The sequence below is a fragment of the Montipora capricornis genome, chromosome 13, assembly GCF_036669925.1.
Source record: "Montipora capricornis isolate CH-2021 chromosome 13, ASM3666992v2, whole genome shotgun sequence".
NCBI lineage: Eukaryota > Metazoa > Cnidaria > Anthozoa > Scleractinia > Acroporidae > Montipora > Montipora capricornis.
This window is the reverse complement of record NC_090895.1, coordinates 26487297-26510033: the sequence shown is the minus strand read 5'-3', so window position 1 is coordinate 26510033 and position 22737 is coordinate 26487297. Positions and strand designations below refer to the sequence as shown.

At 37.3% G+C, this 22737-nt stretch overlaps 1 protein-coding gene across 1 annotated transcript; it reads left to right on the top strand.

Moving 5' to 3' along the window:
- The first annotated feature begins 1292 nt into the window (after nt 1-1292).
- LOC138030958 (dixin-like) lies at nt 1293-22022 on the top strand. Its single transcript, XM_068878814.1, has 15 exons — nt 1293-1621; nt 5847-5967; nt 7215-7337; nt 8328-8565; nt 10910-11330; nt 13373-13550; nt 14472-14731; nt 14882-14980; nt 16188-16292; nt 16849-16950; nt 18504-18584; nt 18693-18759; nt 19218-19311; nt 20274-20382; nt 21000-22022. Exons 1-15 carry the CDS (start codon nt 1421-1423, stop codon nt 21108-21110), a joined length of 2310 nt encoding a protein of 769 aa, XP_068734915.1. The 5' UTR covers nt 1293-1420; the 3' UTR covers nt 21111-22022.
- The last annotated feature ends 715 nt before the right edge of the window (nt 22023-22737 follow it).

Sequence of the window (22737 nt, the reverse complement as noted above, 5' to 3'; positions counted from 1 at the left end):
GAAAATTACGACCTATGCATCGACGGCCTGTTCAGAAATACGCGGCAACGGCGAAGTAAAGGGTTTATTTTTGTGACAGTTGAATAAAGGCAGTGCCTTTGAAAATATTGACTTTTTTCAATATGTTCCTTCACTGTTATAGCAGCCTTGCTCATTTTAGCTTTTTATAAACTACTTTTATCTTAAATTTTGTTTCTGCGCAAGACGACCTAAAGCCCTTGATAAGATGGCCTACTGGTTAGAAGCCAAAAAACATAAAATTTCCCTCATTTTTTCCAATAGTGGACTTGATTAATGCATCGAAGCTGATCTATTAGGTTATTGTATAATAACAGAAACCCATAAGGGTTGAAACGTGTAACGGCCCCTTGTGTGCTTGGAAACAAGCTTCTGAATATTTGATTTGCTAAGTACCATATTTGGAACAACAAGAGCGAGGGGTTTCCAAATATGGTACTTAGCAATGAAACATTCAACCAATCAGTTCGCACTGAATATTCGGAATCCGTGAACGCGCGTTACACGTTTCAACCCTTATGGGTTTCTGATAATAACAATAGAATATGAGTTTAGGGAAACAACCCCTCATAAATGGCCCTTATGGTTGAGGGTCACGTGGCCAGTTATTTATGGAATGCATGCCGATTGGTCCATCTCGAATCACGTCATGCTTCGCACTCTTTCTTCTGACGGGAATGACATTAAAAATAGCCTTCGCACTTGCTGAAAAAAAATTAAAAATAGACTGAAAGTAATCATCATGAAGCACTGGGATTAAATCTTTTAAATTTCCTATTTTTAAGCCATATTGCTCAAATATTTCAAAGTCTAAGATCTATGGGTTCTTGACAGAACAAGCTTGATCAATAAAGGATTTATTATGTAGGATAAAACACCGAAAAATGATCTTTGATCTTGCGGGACCAAGCGAGAAATCCCGAGCGGGTAAGACAGCTCCATCTTGCCCGCTCGAGTAGCCAATCACAGCGTGGGATTTGGTTCATCATGCCCGCCCGGAGCTAGTCACATAATAAAGCTGATTGTACAATGCGCTTTCAGCATTTCAGCGCTTATTTCTTTGAGGATCAATATGGAAAGCTTTTGATAAAAGGGGAAATTTCAAAAAAAAAAGATTTCCCTACGAGGTTGTTATCCTTGTTTCCCACATCACAGAAAAATCCCTTCCCTTAGAGAATGAAAAGCGAACCAAATTCTTCCTCTCTACCACCCCCATCGTGCCGTGTGTCATGTCTTGAATCTCTTGCTCGTTCCCAGGTTGCGATTGAGTGGTCGAGTTTATCGATCGCGCACATAACAACACGATTTTTCAATTACACGCAACTGCTGTCAGTAATTTTGGGGTCATGCTTCCTCTTAGTACACCATAGGGCATGAAGTTGAGCGGCCTTGTGTAAATGGAATGTCCGGGCGGTATTATGAAGCAGCAAATGACACAAACATGTACAATTTGTCGAGCGACACCAGCAGATCAAGTCCTCTGGGTTCGCCTAATCCGCCGCGAAGTACAGTGAAACGCGAAGGTTTTCACGAAAGCTTTTCGGCTCCTTCGTTGGGCAGAGACACTCTGAAGCGAAATGCAGAAGAAGGCAACAAGCGCGAGGTAGGAATATCTTGTTTTCATCAGTCTCTCCTGTTTAATGAGAGGTTTCGTGCTGAACGACATTTTGAGTTCCTGGTGTGACGGAGTTCTCTCTGTACGTTCGTTGAACCTTCACAAAGCTGATAAGCCTACTTATAACTTAACGTCATTTTTGCGTTAGAGTGGTAGCGTATTTTCGAGCTAAACCTTTCCCAGGGATATTTAACAGGGTAAATCAATTCGTTTCTTCGTGACTCTGGCAAAAGTAACTAATTTTAGAAAACATTTTCTGTATCGGTTTTGGCCATAGAAATATAAGTCTTACCCCTTGTTTTCCGCATAAAATGCATGGAACGTCGAAACAATAGCTATATTCGCTTGTGTACAATTAGTGCTGACATCTTCGATTGAATTGTAAATTGTATCGAGTGCTTCTATTGTTGTTTAGATTGTATTTGATATTATGAACTCGTACAAAGTGTACGTGCTTATGTCCTTTAAATCAATGTCTCTAAGCTGTTCCCCGCTACTTTACATATAACTGGGCTTGTTGGATATTGCTTCACTGAGCAGGTATAAATATGTTCGCTTCATGGCAAGTGCAAAACCCCTCGAATTTGACCATCTCAAATGGGTTTAATTTAAAATTATAAAGCCAAAGCCTTTTGTGTCTCCAGTATTTCACAGAGTTCCATAGCTGTAAACCAGGCAGTGATATGTCATAAAGCCATCAAAATATATAACTTCCCAATTCTTTAATCTCTTCGTGATTTATTAAAAAGAATGACATGATTCTGATTGGATGAAAGCAATACCAAGTCTTTAACCAAAGTGTACTGCGCAGAGTCCCAGTTAAGTTACTATGGCAACCATACTTGTGCAACAAAATCCAACAACAGTAGTGTAGCAGCTGATCCAAAGATTACTCGCCATTGGTTTGCAACCCTTGCATGAAACAATGACATGTCATTCTTTCTATTGTTTTAGCTATTGTTTGGGGTAAGGGTTGCAAACCAATGGCGATTAATCTTTGGAACAAAATTGAAGGAAAAATGGCCAACAGTAGTTTTTTTTAAATGTAAATGACATGAAGAATCTGAAACAAACGAGAAAGTTTTTCATGGCAGAATGAAAATTTCTCACAGCTGTCTGAGTGCACTTTACATTCATGAAGCTTTCATAGACTGTGAAGCCAAAGTAATGCTGTTCTTTTGTCCCTTTCTCCTATTGAGTAGAGCTGGCACAGTGGTGAGAGCACTCGCATTCCACCATTGTGGCCTGGGATTGATTCCGGGATTTGATGGCATATGTTGGTTGAGTTGTTGGTTCTCTCCTCTGATCTGAGAGGTTTTTTCCCAGGGTACTCTGGTCTCTCCTCAAAAACCTACATTTGATTTGTTGTTTCCCAAATTTATCAGTAGAGCACTTTGACATCCAATGTTCACAAAGTGCCCCTTATGTCGATGCCTCTGCTACCTATTTCCAACAATTAGGTAGGGATAATTTCCATCATTATTTTTCATATGTGATATTGCTTTGCAAAATAATACCCTGGGGCCAGTTGCTCAAAGCCTTGTTAGTGCTAACTTTTGATTCAGAGGTATATAGGTTTCCATGGTATTTAATGCTGGCCAACCTTAGCCATGCTTTGGCTTTTATTAATCCCCTTATATTAGTATAGATTATCACACGTGACCAAGTAACACTAAGGATTATTATTATTATTATTATTATTATTGTTATTATTATGAGGTATTATTATTATTATTATCATTATTATTATTATTAAGAATAAAAAGCAGTGATACAAAAAATGATGTTTCAACGGCTCCATGCCATCATTTTCAAATTCAAATAAAAAACTTTAGGTGAGTTCATAATATAGTGAAATGTATGTGTGAAGGTCTCAGTGCATATGATTAATAAAATAAAATAAAAATATGATTGTGACCAATCTGACTCCATTAAAGCAAAACTTTTTATTTGACAGAGATTGTAAATGCGATGTAACACCTTTAGGCTGGAGTAATGTTATTGTAAAGTACTCATTACCCATCTCCCTGCGGTCTATTTCCATCAATGAATTTTGTAGTTAACGTCACTGTTCCTTGGTATCAATGTAATTAGTTTTTAAACGCATAGCGAAAGGTGCAATAGAACGAGACAACGTACGTATTGGCATTAATTTTTTATAATAATGGGAACACTGCCTTGCGGCTGGTTAGCCTATGTGACTTTCGGATTGCACGACATAGGACAACTTCACTTATCTCCCCACCACTACGAGCTGAGTAGTAAACAGCACGTGCAGGATCAGACAAGAGAATTGGTTAGCAAGCAATGTACAAAGGTAAATGAGCCAACAAGCATGAGGGAAGCCGCTGCGCAGACTTAACCACACCATGCAGGAGTGACCCAATTGTAATGAAAGCATAGCAGTATATCCAACCCATCTCCAAAGGGAGGAAGGGAGGGGAAAAACTTTAACAAATTACGAACAGCTAGTTGGTTTACTATAGAAGACAAACTGCCAAGTGAACCTTGGATGGCTAACTGCTCTATTAAAGTAGCCACTTGTAAGGGTTCTGCTATGTAACAGGTAGGTATTGCATGGCTCTTTAGCAGTAATGAATGAGGCCTTAACAGATTTGGCCAACGCAGATGTATGTTATAATCTGAGATCTAGGAACAAGGCCTTTATGTCCTCGTTTTATTTACAAAAACAAGACCATTTAGAACCAAGACCCGTTTGAAGTATGGTCACGTTCCATTAACCGTATTTTACTGATGGGGCAGTAAAATCTCATTATAAAAGATTTGACAAAAAGAATCAAAAACTTGATATGTTATTACAGAAACCAGTACAATCAATCATATTCATAATATCTAGACTGCGAGTAATAACCTCTTAATATGAAGATTTGCACCTAACAGGTGCCTATTAGTGTTTGGATGATATTTGCACCTTGTAACATTACTCTGGAATGATTACATTTTCAGGGCATCCTTGAATTTGTAGTTTTTCTTTGAATTGAAATGGCTAGGTCATGTTATTTCCTTGTCACCCCAGAGTATTAAAATACATCTTTGAATCTTTCGAGTCCAGAAAACAATAGAATAATTGTCATATTTTGCTTGAACATGATTTGAATCTTGCATTCATTTTCATGAAATTCAATTGGTGTGTTTTACAATTTGAGCAGAAATAATTTCATTCAAAATTAGTGCTGTAGAAGAAGTTTTGCTGCAAACCCATTGCAACAGCAAGGTTCTTTAAATACCACAACTATGACCAATTCATTTATTTAACGTTTCTTGTCCTAATTACGTACATGCAAATTTTCTTTAAATAACTGTTTGTAATGTCAAAGAATGTGTACAGTACTCAATGTAGCCATGGCTTTTAGAGTATTATTATTTTACAGGTATTTAATGATTAATGCTGTGATAGTTCTGAAGGATCACTTTTATTCATCAACAACAATGAACTCAATAAAGCCTTGGCTGTTAATTAGTTAGTTATACCTCTTTTTGTACCTTTAATTTATTATTAATTTGTTGATTCTTGTTTGAGATAAGTTGCAAACCCATTGCTTGTTGCATTGAGTTATTTTTAAGGCCTGCATACAGTTGTACCTTAGATCATTTGGAAATGTGTTTCAAGTGGTCCAAACATTGCTTGTGACTGATATTATCTATTGCAAGTGCTTTTCTTTTGTATTTTTTTAAAGATCTTTATCATTTGCTGTCCATCTACTTTCTCTATTGTTGTTATGCAAAGTCATTGTTCTCTTAAGCAACTAATCAAGTGGAAAAAGAAAATTTATGCTCTTTTTAGAGATTCGTGGAACATTCCGCCTGTGAGATTAAATCATTTTGTTCTCTGTTTTGCATCAGTAAATTTCATTTTTTTAATGTGTTGCTTTGTTTGCATGGAGTAATTATGAAAATGACACCTATTGGAAGGCTTACACATGCATTTAACTTGGATGCCAAACATACATGTATAGCTACATGATTTTGTACAGCTGTAGCTGAAATCAAGGCTGTTTTCAATGGATGATCCAAAACTTTGTGAGCACTTTGGACATATAAACTTGTAATGTCCGAGAAGGATAAAACAAAGGCTTACTCTGGAGATGATTATATGGTAAATAGTTGTAAAAAACGTTATCTAACTTTGCCTTCTATGATGCCTGCTGTATCCACCTTAAATAACATGAAGTGTTTGATTTTGTCTCTGTAGGAACAGTATGTTGCATGGGTGAATTCACAACTGAAGAAAAGACCCAGCAGTCGCTTTGTGCGCGAGATTCCACGGGACACAAGAGATGGCGTTGCATTAGTGCAACTTGTAGAAGTCTTGTGTAAGTCTTTTTCTGTGACTTTATTGCATCATGCATTAATTTTCACGTCTATAATCAGAGACTTGTAATGCAGTCAGTTTCTTAATTGCAGTGTTTTGAGTATTGAAATGATTTTGTTTGTTTTTGATTTAAAGTGTCTCTTGATCAATCCTTCAGCTATCTAAATATTGACATTGGCTGTTAGTAGTGATTGTCAACGTTGGTTTAATAAAGGCAAAAAATCCCTTTGAGTATTATCTTAAGTGGATTGAATTCTTTGCCAGTTTGCAAGCATCTTTATGAGAATTTTATGATTTCACAGGTTTGTGATTTAATAGCAGTCCTGCATGTAAGTTGGAATTTTGACTCCACACTTCAAAGAGTTGTTTTGTCAAATATATTTGGAAATGTAACGTTGTGTGAGATGATGATTATTTTGTGGAACTCCATCAAATTCATTTGTAAACAAGGTGTAGATTATACAACCAGATATTAATAGTTCCAAATTAGATCACAGATGTGAAAATTTGATTGTCGATCAGTATTGTGATGAATAAGATATTAGGTATCTTCTTTATGAACAAGTTTTTTCTCAAAGAGTCTCAGCTACAAAGATGTTCAATTTTGGTCTTTAAGGCTAAAAAAAAAGCAGACTTGAAATGGGTCATGGAATCTTCATGCTGTGTTAATTAAGTTGAGTTTATTTTAGTTTTTAGCCCTTGAAATTAGTCAGTCATAGGTCATTAGCTCAGACCCTTAATTTGAATAACAATAGTATAGTAATGTATCTTATTGAATTCTCAATCTCGGATCATGCAATTCTAGCTTTCTCATTGGTTCACTGGATCTCGGTTATCAGCCATTATACCTGCGTTTGACCTTATGTGGAAATGAATGCGGCAAATGTCGCTCAGCATAAATGTTTTGGCGCCCGGAAATCACATCACTTTCCGGTCGTTTCTGAAACTTAAATAAAATTGTGCAAAACCGAAGGTTGAGAATTAAATAAAACAATTATTCCATTCACCCTTGTTGGATACCAGATTGGTAATATTATTGATTAAATTGAAGGCATGAGGATGACTTTAAAAGGTTAATTATTGTTTCCTTTCATACTTTTTTTGTTATAAATTAAATAACATAACCTATTGGAGTACAGGTGTATGATTCGGTTATGATGCGTCTTGTTTTTCAATAACGTTGTACATGTAGATGATTACTGTAATATTTGTTAATTGTTACCTAAACGCCATTCATTGCTGTTGCAGCTGGTGAAACTCTGAAGTTTGATGAATCCCCAGCTTCTTATGCTGTGAAAAAGGAAAATGTCGACCAAGTACTTCACTTTATGGCAGCCCACAGGATTAAAATGCGTCAGATTTCCTCCAAAGGTTTGAAATTATTTAGTTTTGTATTTGCTGGATTTCTGATGAAGGTGTTAAATCAAATTTTTAAGAATGGGTTTTTTAATATATAATTAAGTTAAGTACGATTATCTGACTGACAGTCGACCAATAACATCACAAATGAGTTGACCAATGACATCTACAACCGGAGCTCTTATAGTATCTACTGACGTTACACAAATCACTTGACTCTGAAGATGACTTTCGCTCAGGTTGTCGAAAGGTGAGTCAATGTCATCTCAAACAGTTCTTCTCAGGACTACACTCACCTGGATGATCGTACTTTACTTAATTAGTGTTGTTATAAATACTTGTTATAGTAAGAATGTTTGAGATAAGTTTGTTTCGCCAACTCTGATTGTAACAACTCAACCCTGAAGATGTGGCTCAGGCCTTCATCTCCATTTCTTTATTTTGGTTTATCTAGTCTGTCATTAACTTTAATAAAAGGTTTTTGCTTTATTGCTGTCTGGTGAAAATGTCAGCTGGACTTTTGTCTCACAAATAATTAAGATACATTCAAAGAAATTACAATCAAATTAGATCAAACTACTTTCAATTAGGATTTTTGTACAACCAATTTGTACCACTACATAAAATGATTTACAGAAAAGTGTAATTAAAATGCTACACACACTTGGTTGGGACATACTGGAAAAGAGATTCATGTCTTGTGTGTTACTTTTTAAGTTAATGGCGGCAGGCAAAAAACTTCACAAACTCAACGAGAAGACTCGTAAAGGTTGGTTCCTTCAACTAAATTGGAAAACTGGATCTTGCAAAATTTTGTTTTATCTTTTTCTCGCCAAAGGTGTATTTGTACAAGCCTCCAGTATTTAAGTGCCAAATTTCATTCTTTTAAGGTCCCAACTACCCGTGGCAGTAAAATTATTGTCATGCTGAAGGGGGAAGCCATATCATCAAAGTGGTAAATTATAATATATAATCCAACTCTGTATTTTGTTTTGTTTTCAGAAATTGTAGATGGCAATGCCAAAGCCACTATGCGTCTTGTACTAGCTTTAGCAGCCCACTTTAAACCCACAAGTGTAAAGCCATCAGCACATCAGAGTGTTCAGTCTGCCACACCTGCCAAACTTGTACGTAGTCCATCTGCTGCAGCAGCAGCTGCTGAAGCAGCTGCTGCCATTGGAGAAGCAAGCAGAAAACATGCTAGTGCTGGTCGCCATATTAGAATGCCCTTTAAACTAAGGTATTGTTTTGTGCAGTTGTAGATGAATGCATCTCTCTCTATCTTATATATTGACCACATGTAGTTAAGGGGCCGGTTGCCCGAAGACTGGTTAGCACTAACCGTTGGTTAAGAGATATCAAAACCTATAGGTTTCCATGGTATTTGACGCTGGTCAGCACTAACCATGCTTCGAGCAACCCAGGCAAGGGATGTTTTTCACAAGCCATGGGCAGTAACCGTAGGAGGTGCGGTTGGCACATGGCTAGTGCGCTTGACTCCAAAGCGAGTGGCCAGGGTTTGGGCCCTGGCCGGGGTCATTGTGTTGTGTTCTTGGGGATGACACTTAACTGTCAAGGTGCCACCCAGGTGTATAAATGGGTACCGGTGAGTTCAATGCTGCGGGTAGCCCTGCGATGGACTAGCATTCCATCCAGAGGCAGGGAGGGGATAGAACTACTCCTAGTCGCTTCGTGCTACAGAAACCTGGATAAGCTCTGGCATAATGGGTCGCTTGGGCTTGCAAGCAGACTTTACCAGCTTTATGGTAAATGTGGATTAGTAATAAGATAAAATGCTATTTACACAACCACGTCCCCTCAATTTCACGACAAATTATGTATCCAAGATTGACAAATAAGAGGATTCCTGTGGGTCATCTTGATGTTTTGCCAGATGACCCGAGAATTGCTCCATTTTGTCAAGTGCATTTGCTTTGTAAGAAAAAATATAAGTTGTTGATTTTTTACCAAGTGAGGACAGATTAACCTGTATATATGCTTCACAGTGTGCTGCCAATTAGCTACTGTAGGTATTTAATCTTGATAAAAGGTTGACTTTAGTAAGAATACTCAATAAAGATTGCACAAAGAAAGAGATGTTTTGTTGTTGTCATTAGGCCAATCTGAATATTGATGTATGCAACCTTAAAGCCAAGGAATTTGTTTAGAACTTATGTTCTTATAATGGTCCAATGATATGATAATGGTGTGGTGATTGCCACAAACTCTTGAGCAGGTCACTGAACATCCAAGATCGTTAAATCCAAGCAAAGCTATAGCAATGGCCATCTGCCCTATCATTGTTCATTTTAGTACTTAGCATTCGCGCTCGATGCATGACACGGCATGTGAATTTGCGTGCGCTGTAAGGATGCGCAGTAGCAATGGGCGCGAACGTCCTTAAGTAGTCAAAAACTGGATTGACAAATGAGGCGTGTGGAATGTGGCTAAAAATGGAAACTTTGGACTTACGAGGTGATGACGCCACAAAAACTAAGTTATTGAAAATCTTCAATTTCTTGGAGAAATTATTATTAAAAAGTGTCCCATGCTAAAAGTCAGCGTATTGGTGCAAATTGTCTCCATATAAACAGTCACAAGTTGCACGATCATCATTCATCCATATTATGACAAAACCAAGGTGCACAAATTGCATGCACATATGACATAATTTAATTCAAGATGGCGCTGAAAAAGCATATGAACGAAACAATGAAAACTCTCTTCAGTACATCCTATGCAATTATACTGTAACATGTCTCATTTGTTGAGGCTTTGGAAGTGAAAGCTTTACTTTCTTTGGTCAAATAATGAGACTTGTAAAACATATTTTTGTGCAGGCCTGTTTTCATCTATTTACTTACTGTCTGAAAACATGAATATAATAACAATTTGTTAAGTTATAGTAACAAATCCTAACCAACCAATTGATTGACCAATGTATGTTGGTCGACATTCGACTACAACCTTTTAATAATATTTATTGATGATGTGTCAGTGGTGTGTCAGTAGCATGTTGATGATCAATATTTTCTTACATAACTTTTTTACCTTGTTAATTATGAAGGTATTGGTCATCAATTTTTTAACATAACTTTTTTACCTTCTTAAGCTAACAGCGTGAAAAAACTGTGTCCCCGTTTAACCCTTTCAGCCCCGATAGTGCCAAATGGCACTTAAAGATTTTACTCTGTCTAACGCCAGACGATTTTACTCGTCAGTGGGGAACCCCTCGGGGCTTAAAGGGTTAACCCATTGACCCCTGGGTATTCCCCATCGACAAGTAAAATTGTCTGGCATTAGAGTAAAATACTAAGTATGACCGGTTTAGGCCGGTTTAGGGGTAAATGGGTCAATGGGACAGTTTTTCATTGAGTGATTAACCCATTGACTCCTGGGGGTTCCAGTAAAATAGAGTAAAATCATCTGGCATTAGAGTAAAATATCAAGTGTGGTCAGTTAAAGGGTGAAAGGGTTGAATATTTGGGTGTTTGTTTCGCAAATCACAAAGACCTACTAAAAAATACCAATCAAAATTAATACTTGGAAGGATAATGAAAAGGTTTTGCTATCATTCTTTCAAGAAAAACAACAAAAGCGGTTACACCTGGAACTCCAAAGCTGCATGAAGACCTTCGGCAATATGACAGCAGTCCAGGTAGCAGCCCATTACGACCCTCGTCGCCACTCAACACCCCCTTAAATGGGACACCAGTAAAAAAAATGAACTTTGCACCTGAATTGCGCCTTAGCAGGGATCCTAACTCAGGTGGTTCTAATGCCAGTAGTGGTACGTCAACACCAAGGCTTCCTCAGAGAGACTTAGACGTGCTTCAGTCGTTCTCTGACACAGAGTCTGTAGCATCTTCTCAGGGTCGTAGGAAAAAGAGCAGCACCTGTCTTGTTCCAGAGGTGGATTTCCTTCCTGAAGTTATTGAAGGTTATGATGATATGGAAGAAGAAGTGAATGCAGCAAAGGATATGATCCATCAGCTGCAAACACTGGTGAGTTTTTGATACCGTAACTACTCAGATAATAATTTTATTATCAGAGTGCCCTAAACCTCAGATAAAATTATTAATATTTTATTTTTTTCTATTTACCTAGAGCAATTATATTTGCGATTTTCATTGCATCATAAAACTTTCCCAAACCAGCAGTAATGTGACTGACAAGCGAGTTAGTGATAGGCATTGGTCTTTCTCTTAGCTAATGACACAAACAGCATTGCAGTGCAAAACTTCTTTGAAACAGGAGCGCATTAAAGCAGTCTGTGATGTCACTATAGGTATAGACAGGGACCTCTATGTCAGTGGTGTAACAAAAAAATTAATTGCACATTTGGCAACCTGTGGGGTGTTTTAGAAGGAAAATTGAAAGTGTAAAATTATGTGTTCTTTAGTTCAGTGCCAGGGTTTCAATCAAAATCAAATTGGAAGTTGATGGCTGGTTTGAGTTGAGTACATGTAACTGACTCTTTTCAGAACCAAAATGAATTGTAATATGAAATTTGAAAGAAGCTGTCTTTAGTTACTCAGGGCAGATGTAGGGGCAGGGTGCAGGGGGTCCGCATCCCCCCCTCCCCCCCCCAGAGCTGGTATTCTGCCAAAAAAACATCACCAGTCAGCTATGCCATTCCTTAGGGGGTGCACCCCCTCCTAATATAAGAAAAATCCTGGATCCACCCCTGTTACTGGGCATTACTAAACAACGAAACAGTGAAACGCCGAAACAAAGCACCAAAACACCATGTATGACCCACCATACATTGAATACTAACTGACAAAGGTTGGATTTGAGATTAATTAAACATCGTTTTAGGCGTAATTAGGCCTAAAACGTCATTACTCCTAATTCATTGAGATTAAGAATAGGATTCAGATTAAGACTGAGATTAGGAGCAATAACGTTTTAGTCCTAATTAGGCCAAAAACGATGTTTAATCTCAAATCCAACCTTTGTCGGTTAGTATTCAATGTATGGTAGGGTCGTACATATGGTGTTTTGGTGCTTTGTTTCGCCGTTTTGCTGTTTTGTTGTTTCACTGTTTCGTTGTTTAGTAATGTCCCCTGTTACTTCAATTTGTATATGTAATAGGACTACATGCTGTCCAATTTGGAAATAAAAAATAGACCAATTCTGATGTATTAGAATTCAGTCCAAAACAAAAGGCATCATCTCGAGGCTCTGGGGAATAAACTCTTACAAATCCTTATAATTATTTATTCCCCAGAGCCAGAGCCTCGAGATGATGTCTTTTGTTTAGGGCTGAATTTTAATGTCTCGAAATTGGTCTATTGGATGAAAAAAATTCTGAGGACTGCCAAATTGACGAGGCCCATAGGCTGAGTCCAAAGTGGCAGTCCTATAAATTTTTGGAATCCAATTATTCCCAAACTTGGACCAGCATGTATTCCTGTTACCTATTAATTATATAGCATCCAAAAACAGATGAACATGGCGAATATTTGACACTCAAATCAATCACTTACATGCAGCATCATGAGTGAACCTTCAAATTGGAGAAAACAGCAATTTGATAGCGGTGATAATACATGTAGCTGCAACCTGATTGGCCAATACTCAGTTCTTTTATTTATCTTGGCATTTGATGAGTTGATGGAAAGTATCCAGCTTTTTCTCCAAAAAGTTGGCAAAAATTAATAAAACAATGCAGCTATATACCAAGGGGAAAAAAGTGGAAAAAGTAGACGGGATATGGTTGTCTCTGAGTGAATTGAAGTAGGTGATGCTTTTTGTCAGCTGTCGGTGAAATATGAAAATTTGAAGTTAGGGGCACTTAGTAAGGCTTCCCAAGAAATCTTTTCATATGTGATGGCTAGGTTCTAATGGTACAGTGATAAAACATTGAAATTGCCACAAGGTTACAACAATTATTTAAAATAGCTTGAGAATTTAAAATTAAAACTTGCTTGTGCATTTTCAAAATGGTGGATCGTGCGGTCTATCGTGAGTTGTTATGTGCACAATGCACACGGTTTCATTGTCAAGCCTCTCATTTAGCCATTTGCATTGTCCTCTTTAGCTGTTAAATGGTCGAGTGGAAGATGATGAGGTTCCTGAAGAGTATTGTGGACTGGAAGGTTCCACATCACAGGAGCAGTTGACCATTGTGAGCAGTCGGCTTGATCAGCGAGAGGCTGAATATGACAGCCTTAAAACAGAGCTCAATAAAACCAAAGAGGAGTGTATTAATCTACAAGGTAAATTGAGACTTTTAGTTATTAAAGTGGTACTATGATCAAAAAATCATTTCCTCTTCCTTTTTTTCTTCAGATTTGAAATATTGTATTTGCTTAACACTTGCCTGGCAAAATTTTGAGCTTTTTTGATTTTTACCCAAAGGCAGTTTACTTTGAACACAAGTTTTGGATTTCACGGTCCGCCATTACTCGCGTTCAAAACTGACTGACTGAACCACAGAGGGTTGGATCTAGGTAAAAGTGACATCATTCACTCAATAGCTTCAAATTTCAGCATGTAAACGCAGTTTATTATAATGTAGGCAAAACACGAGTTTAAAAATCTGAAAGCCCAAAACTCCCGTGCAGCTTATTAATTCAGTCATGTACACACATTGCATTAATTCGTAAACTAGTGAGTCTTTGATGTCAATTTTGTCCTCAATCCAACTCTCTCAAGATTTTATAGTTCGTAATTTAGCGGACTATTAAATAAGAAAATTCCTTTTCAAATAAACAAGTGTCTTCTTGAAATGAAGGCTTAAAACGACTGGGTCACTTTTTAGTTTAAAAGTTTTAAAATCCAAATGAAACAAAGATTTGATTTTTGGATTATATATATACCACTTTAACATTGGGTAGTTATTATAATTTGTTGTTGACTGCAATAGTCCATGTAGCTTGCTGTAGAAGCATTTTCATGTTAACAAAATCTTTTATTTGAAATGCAGTCAAAGTCTCTCTCACACACTGAAGTTGTTGGTCCAGAGCTTTTTTAGATGAAGAAAAAAAATTGACTGATTGAGTCTGGACAACACCTCTTGTGCATAATTTAAGTGTTACATGAACTGACTTGTTGCATCTGTAGTTGTCTTCACTGTAGCCTGGGCAGAACACTAATATAGTATTAAATGCTAATGCAGTTAGTTATATTTTTACCAGGTGTAAAGGCTGGTTTGTTGTCCAGGCTCAATCAGCAAGAACACACGATAATGCAGCTACAATCAGACACACTAAAACAAGAGTTTCTTCAGCAACAACAGAAGTCTGAAATTGCTCAGCTTCAGTGGCAGTTAGCTGAGAAGGACAAGGAACTTGCAAATCTAAGAAATGAACTCTTGCATAGAGAAAAGACATTGGATAAACAAAGAGCTGAGCTCGAGAAGGCTGCAAGGCATGTGGAAGAACTACAGTTTTCACAGGTTTGTGAGAATGATGTTACAAATTACAAAGATATTAATTACCAGTAATCTCAATGTGGATTAAAATTAGCATCTTATTTAACACTTGTACAAGAGAAGCCAAATACTGTAGGAATCATCGTTTGAGTTTTGATTTGTATTTCGATTCAGGCCAGAGCAGAGAAACATGCAGATGACCAAATAATTCTGGAATTTCAACAAAAAATAAAAGATCTTCAAGCCAAGCTCAATTCTGTTGGCAGCTATGGGGTAAGTTTCAATACTAGATCCAGTCATCATGTCAAAGTATGTTTTTCCTGCCAGCTGAACTTGCAAAAGAGGCAAGAAATGATTAAGCTCTCACACACGCTGAGCTTGCGAAAGTTTTCCCACACTGAGTGAAGGCCGGCCTGGTACATGTACAAGGCAGGGTATCAGTTTTCACCTTCAGTGACATGATTCAGTTTTTGTGCCTTTCCATTAGTGCAACAGCTTTCTCCTCCTCCTGTCCCTCAGCCAGCGTTCTCAATAGGATTTGAAGGAGGCAACTGTGACAAATTGAGGGGCCGTAAAACTCAAAACTAGGGGGATCTGGAGGCATGCTCCCCCAGAAAATTGTGAAATATTGAAGCTCAAAAATGCAATCTCCAGCCTTTAGGGTGTCAAATTGAAAAATGTTTATGGTTATTTTTCCTACAGCTAAATCATTAAATTTTGTCAGTTTGTTTGAAAAAAGAAAGAAATTGAAGAACCCTGCTCAGCCAGTCTGAATGGTTTTCTGTCTTTTCTTTGAGAGGTTGTTACAGTAGTAACCATCTATAGGTCATTTTTTTATTTTCTCTTTGAGCTGGGCTTTTTGCCTGGATATTCCATTTCAGTCAATTTAGTTGATGTTTACATACTAGCTGTTGCATTGTTGTGTGGCAGACAGATGGCATTCAGTGTGTGAGAACATTTTGTTCATGCCATTTATAGTCCTTACTGTCATTCCCTTTAGCAGAGGTTTCAATAAGCACTGACAGCTGATGGAAAGCATTGGCTGCTTCACTCAGAGAAGTTGGCTTCCTTTTTTCCGAAATTGAAGTTACTGTAATAAAAGACAGTTTCTTTCCAACCTATTAAAGATTAAAATTCATTTGGACATTGATAATAGTCGGTAATACTCAACGCAAACCTGAGCTGTCAAACTTCAAATTTTATTGAAACACTGGCTTTAGTGTTAGACAACATGAACTAATATCCTTGTGATAATAAGCTTGCAGCTAAAATGGTGGAAAGGAGAGTGTGTCGTGTTTCCACGACAAAGAAATGAAAAACAAACAATCTATACTACAGAGTTCTTACTTTTCTTATTCATGTTTGAAGTATTGTTTATATTTCTCTTGCTTGTTAGATGAGAACGAAGTCCTGACGCTTCATGTAGGTAAAAATTAATTGATGAATCTATTCTGAAGTTCTGGTTTGATAATATTTTTAGGCCAGCATATCAGCTAGAATTGCCTCTCAAGATGAAAAGATGGCTTCACTTGAGGATAGAATTTTGAATCCACATAATTCTGCTGCTGTTATGGATGGATTGAGGGTAAAGGCAAAGAACTTATTGCTTAGGTTTATGATTAAAATTTGTATCTATCATCAAGGATGTATTGGCAAAATGACAAAGTAAACAGGTCCCCATTAGTTAAATATTATCCCCCTGACCATAAAATGGAGACATGCTCTCCTTGTATGTTAAGCTGAGCTTCCAAGGTCAATCCAGTTGTATCATGGTTGGAGACTGGGAAAATGTACATGTAATAATTTTATAGCAAAAAGTCTTGTTTTCTTGCAATTAATAAATTAATAAATGAATGAAACATGAAAATTAAGAAAATCAATGCTGATCTACTGAATCAGATTTAATTGAACTTTAGAAATACAGGCCTTTTTTGTCAATCAAGCTTTTTCCATATTGCAAAGTCTCGCATATTTGCCATGTCTGGCAGTTCGCAGTGGTGTGCAGGGTTCAAAATAGCAGCCGACACTTTGACCACACTTACCAGCAACAAAAAGTCTCTGCACACAAGTTCTAGTAAACTTTTTCATATCAGACAATAAAGCAGCTAAGAATGTTTTAAAAGCTTTTTTGATTTATGCAGAGGTCAGAAGAATTGGAAGTAGTGAGAGAAGCTCTTGAAGGCCTCAGAAGTTGTTTTAGGCCACATGATCCTCATCATCACACACTGGATACTTTAGAACAGGTATGAAATTAGGTCACCAACTATTAGAAAGGTGTGCATTTCAGATTGTAATAATGATCATAATATAAGTTATTGTTTTAATCACCGGGCCTTCATCAGTAGTTACCTGACAGAAGAATGGTCATGTGACATTTAATGCGCTGCGTGGTGGGTGTTTAGAAGTTCCAGGCCCTCAACACAAGCACCTATGATGCTGTGCTATGGTCACATATTTAAAGAATGCATGGTTATGTGAAAATAGAACAGTGTGGTGGATGTTTGTGACCAGGGGCTGCTCCAGGAATCGAACTGCCAAACATCTACGGTGACTTAGCACTTTTGTCATGTAATCATGTAACCATGTGCCTGACCGTAACATGTAACACGATTGACTGAAGAACAGTCTTGTGACAATAGCACAGCATAGTGGATTTTTGTGGCAAGGGGATGGAAATCCCAAACATCTATGCAGAATTTTTGTCACATACCGGAAATCGTTGGCCTGTGAAAACCAAGCAGAAGTAAGGAATCTGGTAATCGTATAATGAAGTATAGATTTCATTTTGATTTTATTCGATCTGAAATTAAAACCATTCAATTTACGATGAACTAAAAAAAAAGATCACGCAAAAGAAAAGAGGCACCTAAATGAAGAAGAAAAATAAGCCGATCACTAAATTAGGGAACAGACCACACAGTTGGTAAATCACCTCTTTGTTCTAAATGAAAATGACTTAAAATGTTCTAAATTAAAACTTTTAATAACAAAATATTGAGAAAAATGCACTTACTTTGCGAGAGGATTCCAAAGTTATCATGAATAACCCAAATACTTAAATAAAAACTTTTTTAAAAAAAGTAAAGTCTGTTTACGAGCCAAGTGGCCCATCAGAGCCGGAGCTTATCCCGGTTTCTGTGGCATGAACTGACTAGGAGTATTTTTTTACTCCCCCCTGGATGGGATGCCAGTCCATCGCAGGGTTACCCCCAGCATTTTGCCGTACCCATTTATACACCTGGGTGGAGAGAGGTACCGTGGGAGTAAAGTGTCTTGCCCAACAACACAACACGATGTCCCTGGCCAGGACCTGAACCCGGACCACTCGATCTGGAGTCGAGCACACTAACCATGAGGCCACCACACCTCCCACAAAACTTGCCAACTTAAAAACATATGTTAAAGTGACTATGAGAAAACCACACTGTATTAATAATACTGGTTAAAAGGCCTATTGATAACTGTAACTAATCAATGAATCTTTCTTATCGTTTCCTCTGTGGTTAAACAGGAAATTAAGAATTGTTCGTCAGGCAACGAAATGTCTTTGTATAAACAATTGTGTCACCATGTACCTGACTGTAAAAAGCCCGAAGAACAGTCATGTGACAAATAAATATTACAGCATAGTTCATGTAGATGTTTGTGACTAGGGTCCGATGGAATTCAAAACATCTACAATGTAGCACTTTTGTGACATAACCGTGCAATCATGGTTCAACTTGAGGAATGTCTAGACTAAGACACCCATCTTAAGAATTGACTAATGTTTTGATGTTTTTGTTTTTATCTCCAGAGCATTTCATCAATACTCTCTTCATCAGGTCAGCATGTTCATTCCTCAAAGGGTTCTAATCTTGAAAGTACAAAACCTCAGGCAAGTATTCACAAATATGCCTTTAGAAATTAAAATTTCATCTCAAGAAGTGTTTCATGGTGACGCAGATTTTAAAGCGTGAAATGTTGTTTGATTTCTTTGTTTCAGGGTGTGAATGGATTCGACCATAGTAATGGCTACACTGCTAGCTTGCATCTCTCTCACAAACGTCTAGGTATTCAATTACATTATTCCAACATTATGTTATCTGCATATGCAATAATTTTTTTATTTCCTTGTTCCACTAATTCATTACTACATAATTATTGAAGTGCGAGACTTGACTTTCATTGAATATGCTCAGTGAATAACAAAATATCTCTTGAAAAAAGTTTTTGTAATTCCACCAGTATTCCTTGGGTTTAATTTGAGGTACATGTAAACCATAATTCAATTCTGTTAACTTTTTTTTTAAATCCTAAAATATCCCAACAAAATACTTTGTAAATGTCGCTGATCTCAGTAGTGCATAAGGCATACAGAGAGTTTTGAAAACAGACTTTTTCCTCTGTTTTTGCCTCCTGCCCACACAAATACAGGTTTTTCTGACTGGCAAAAACTCATGTTTTATTTGTTTTTACTTCTACATGTAATCTTCACATTTTGAATTATTTCATTTTATTTTATTTTTAGAGTCCAGTCATTCTTCAGATATAGGAATCACCACTAAAGTTTTATATTTCACAGAGAAGTCAGTCACTCCATTTCTTACATCTATTCCTAAAAGGTAAGCAATGACATGTTTGGGGGATTATTTCCTGTAAAACAACGTGACTTTTAACAAAATTTCTCATGCAGACCCCCTCGCCTTGTTATTTTGTTATTTAGCAATGGTGAGATTTTAGGTACCATCTAGCATATTTTTACGTGAACTGCTTGTGACCTCACTGTTAACAGGTTGGACAAGTTCTGAAAAGTTGAAAATAATTATTGGCTGTTGCTTTTCTTATAAAAGTTAATGGCCAAGCTAGTGAGAGACATTGGTCAATCTCTGAATAGACATCTCAGCTATCTTTCATCTCAGTTTATAAGAATTGAAAAATTCCTCAAGATCAATTAAAATTACAGCTGAATTTATTGGTGGCAGACCGAGGAGGTTGAATGAGAGATCTAAAGTGACCAAAGAGTGTTTTTGTTGATGATTCGCTGGTTGAATTCAAACTCACATCATATTGACCATAGAACCACAAAATCAAATCTTGCATCTTCTGACAACTTGGCACAGACGTTTTACGTAATTACTGTTTTGTTAAAATCAATATTTTGGGATGTGTAATGCCATTTCCCTGGAACTATTAACGTTGCATCAGAAGCTGAGACATGACCTTGAAGTGTTTAACTCTGGTTCAATGCTGGGGTTTTTTTGAGTTTAAATAATTTCTTATTTGGATGTAACGCAGCTCGTGCATTTTCGGGCATGTGCAGCTTCGATCTTATTTTTGTCCACATTTGGTCATAAAATTGGTGCCCTAAAATTCCCAGCTTTGTTCCAAGGAAAAGAATTGCAAGTTGCACACTTCAAGGTCATTTGCTTCCGATTTGCGTTAAGTTATATTTTGAATTTACGTCAAACTCGAGTGAGTGGTGGAAATCAAGCCTAGGCTGACTGGTTTAATTGTATCTTACAGTGGGTTTGACATTTTCTTCTTCCCTTTTGTACAATGTCATGTCCTCCCTCTTCTCTTTCAGATTAGAAGATATAACTCTAGGAGACTTCAAAGAAGCCATTGACAGGCCAGGAATGTTTCGGTATCACTTTAAAGCACTAGATCCTGAATTTGGGACAGTTAAAGAAGAGGTATGGCTTAATGCATATTCATTGCAATGCATAAATTATGCATTGTGATGAATATGCATTAATTATGCATATTCATCATCATCTTACTATCCGAGCGCGAGGGCCGTACTGGGGAATATTGGCCCGAGGGCCAATATTGCCCAGTACGGCTCGGTTAGTAAGTAGCTTATTACATGGCTTTTTAATTACCTTTTGCTTTGTTTTTGCAAGCCCATAATCAGCCCGTGGGCATTACGGGAGAATAATGCCCTACAATTCAGTCACAATTAGCCAATCAGAGCGCGCATTATATCGGCTACAAACACAAGCCATGCATATAATAATTACATGTATTGTGGTATTTTGTTCATATAATATTCATCATAACAGTGGCCAAGAATTGAGAGGAAAATGGAGCCTATACCCCTCAAGGATTTTTTCTTTGTCTTCACAAAAATGGTCTTAATGAATAATATAATAGGTAATTAAAATTTGTAAAATTCAGCTTTAAGGCTATTTTACTTGCTTTTTTTGAGCGTGGACAACAGCTGTAGGTAGCCTTGCTATTAATGAAAATTTAGTGCTGTGCCACCTTAATTATTTTGCAGTTCTTTTGACCAGTTCATTTTTGCCGGCAGGTTATTGATAATGATGACAACGTTCCTGGCTGGGAAGGCAAGATTGTGGCTTGGGTGGAAGATGATACATCGCAGTCGATGCTTCCCCATCATGAACAAAATATGACATGACACAATGGATGTCTTCCCATGTTCTGGCATTCATCCAAACTTCTTGCTGACACATTGGAAGAGTTGCTGCAATTCTTCAATGTCCTCAGTAATTTAACCCCTGAACACTTAACTGGGACACAGTCAAAGCAGTCCAGATTATGGTTTTGTTCAGACCAACTTCTAACACACTTTAAAGAAATTAAATTTATTGATGTGTGAAAGATGTTTTAAATCATATGACCAGGGCCATTCTGAAATATAACTTATGGATGGACGACACTAGTACTGTAGAATACTTTGTTACAGTGAGCCAAGAACTTCAAAGAAAGTATTGGCTGAATGGTGCCTTTCACCTCACAGAATCTTTTTGCTGTAATAAACTTCTGTAATTTTTTCCAAACTTATTCTGTTGCTATAATTATTGTAAACACTTCATACATACATTACCTACATACATAATATATGTTATAGTTGACCACTCCCTATAAGGGCTTTTCAGGGCCCATGAAACACACTCGATGAAACAAAAGAAGAGAACAACAAAAATTTAATGATTTTTTTTAAAGAATCCCAACTTGGCTGGAGGCAATCCTGGTGTCAATTTACAAGTGCAGCCGATAAGTTGAACTAGGGACTGCCAGGAACTAATTCAACCAGCGGTCACAACAGATCTTGACCCTGGGATCTCCAAATCTCAAGGCAAGAGCCCTAACCACTGGGCCACACTGCCTCAGGACTTCAAAGCCCATGGTTTTTAATCCTTGTGCATTGGTGGACAAGGTGTTCAGTACCATGTTGACATTACAAATTTCTTTGCACAAGCAGTTTGTGAAGTCAGTAAAATGTGAACAGTCCATCCTCATACATTGCTCTCTTGTTGACTAAACTATGGACACGCGGTTGTGAGGCATTAAAATAAGTTTGGAATAATAAGTTGCAGATATGTGTTTATTGTCGCAGAGGAGTTGAGGTTGGATGCACTTTAATGAGGTAGATAGGATATGAAAAGTTCTTAACTTTATAAGTGTATTGTCAAGTAGCCAGGATTGTGCACAGAAATGTTTTTTTCCGGGTGGGAAAGTTTTAGCTATGACTTTACTACCCTGTAATATACACACCGTCATACAAAGACAGCAGATTTTAAGGGCACTGTCTGTTTATATCCAGGGCTGGGAAGAAGAGAAGTGAGTGAGTGGACCTTTCTCTTGTGAAACATTTTAGTGTGTGTGGTATATTTTTGTATTGATTGGTACAAAGTGCACTAAAATATGTAGTTCTCTTTTTCAATAGACTTGTCTATCAGTCTGTTTCTTGCATGTACTTACTCACCAGCAGTGTCAAAAAGTCAATTTTGGGAATTCAGTTGAAGCCTCTATAGTACATGGAGGAAAGTCTGGATTTCTAGGGAATCTTTCCTAGTCCTGAGAATATCTGAGTAGGAGAGAAAGCCAGCTGTCAGGGAATACTGAGTGTTAAGATGAAGCCAGTTATGAGGAGAGCAAAACAATGATAAATATAAGGGTAATAATATTTTTAAGTCCAGGATTGCAAGAACTGTATGACATGCACACTCCATTTTGATTAACACTTTGAAGCGTCTTGTTTTATTAGAGAAAAGAAAAACAATGAAAAATTATCCCTGTTT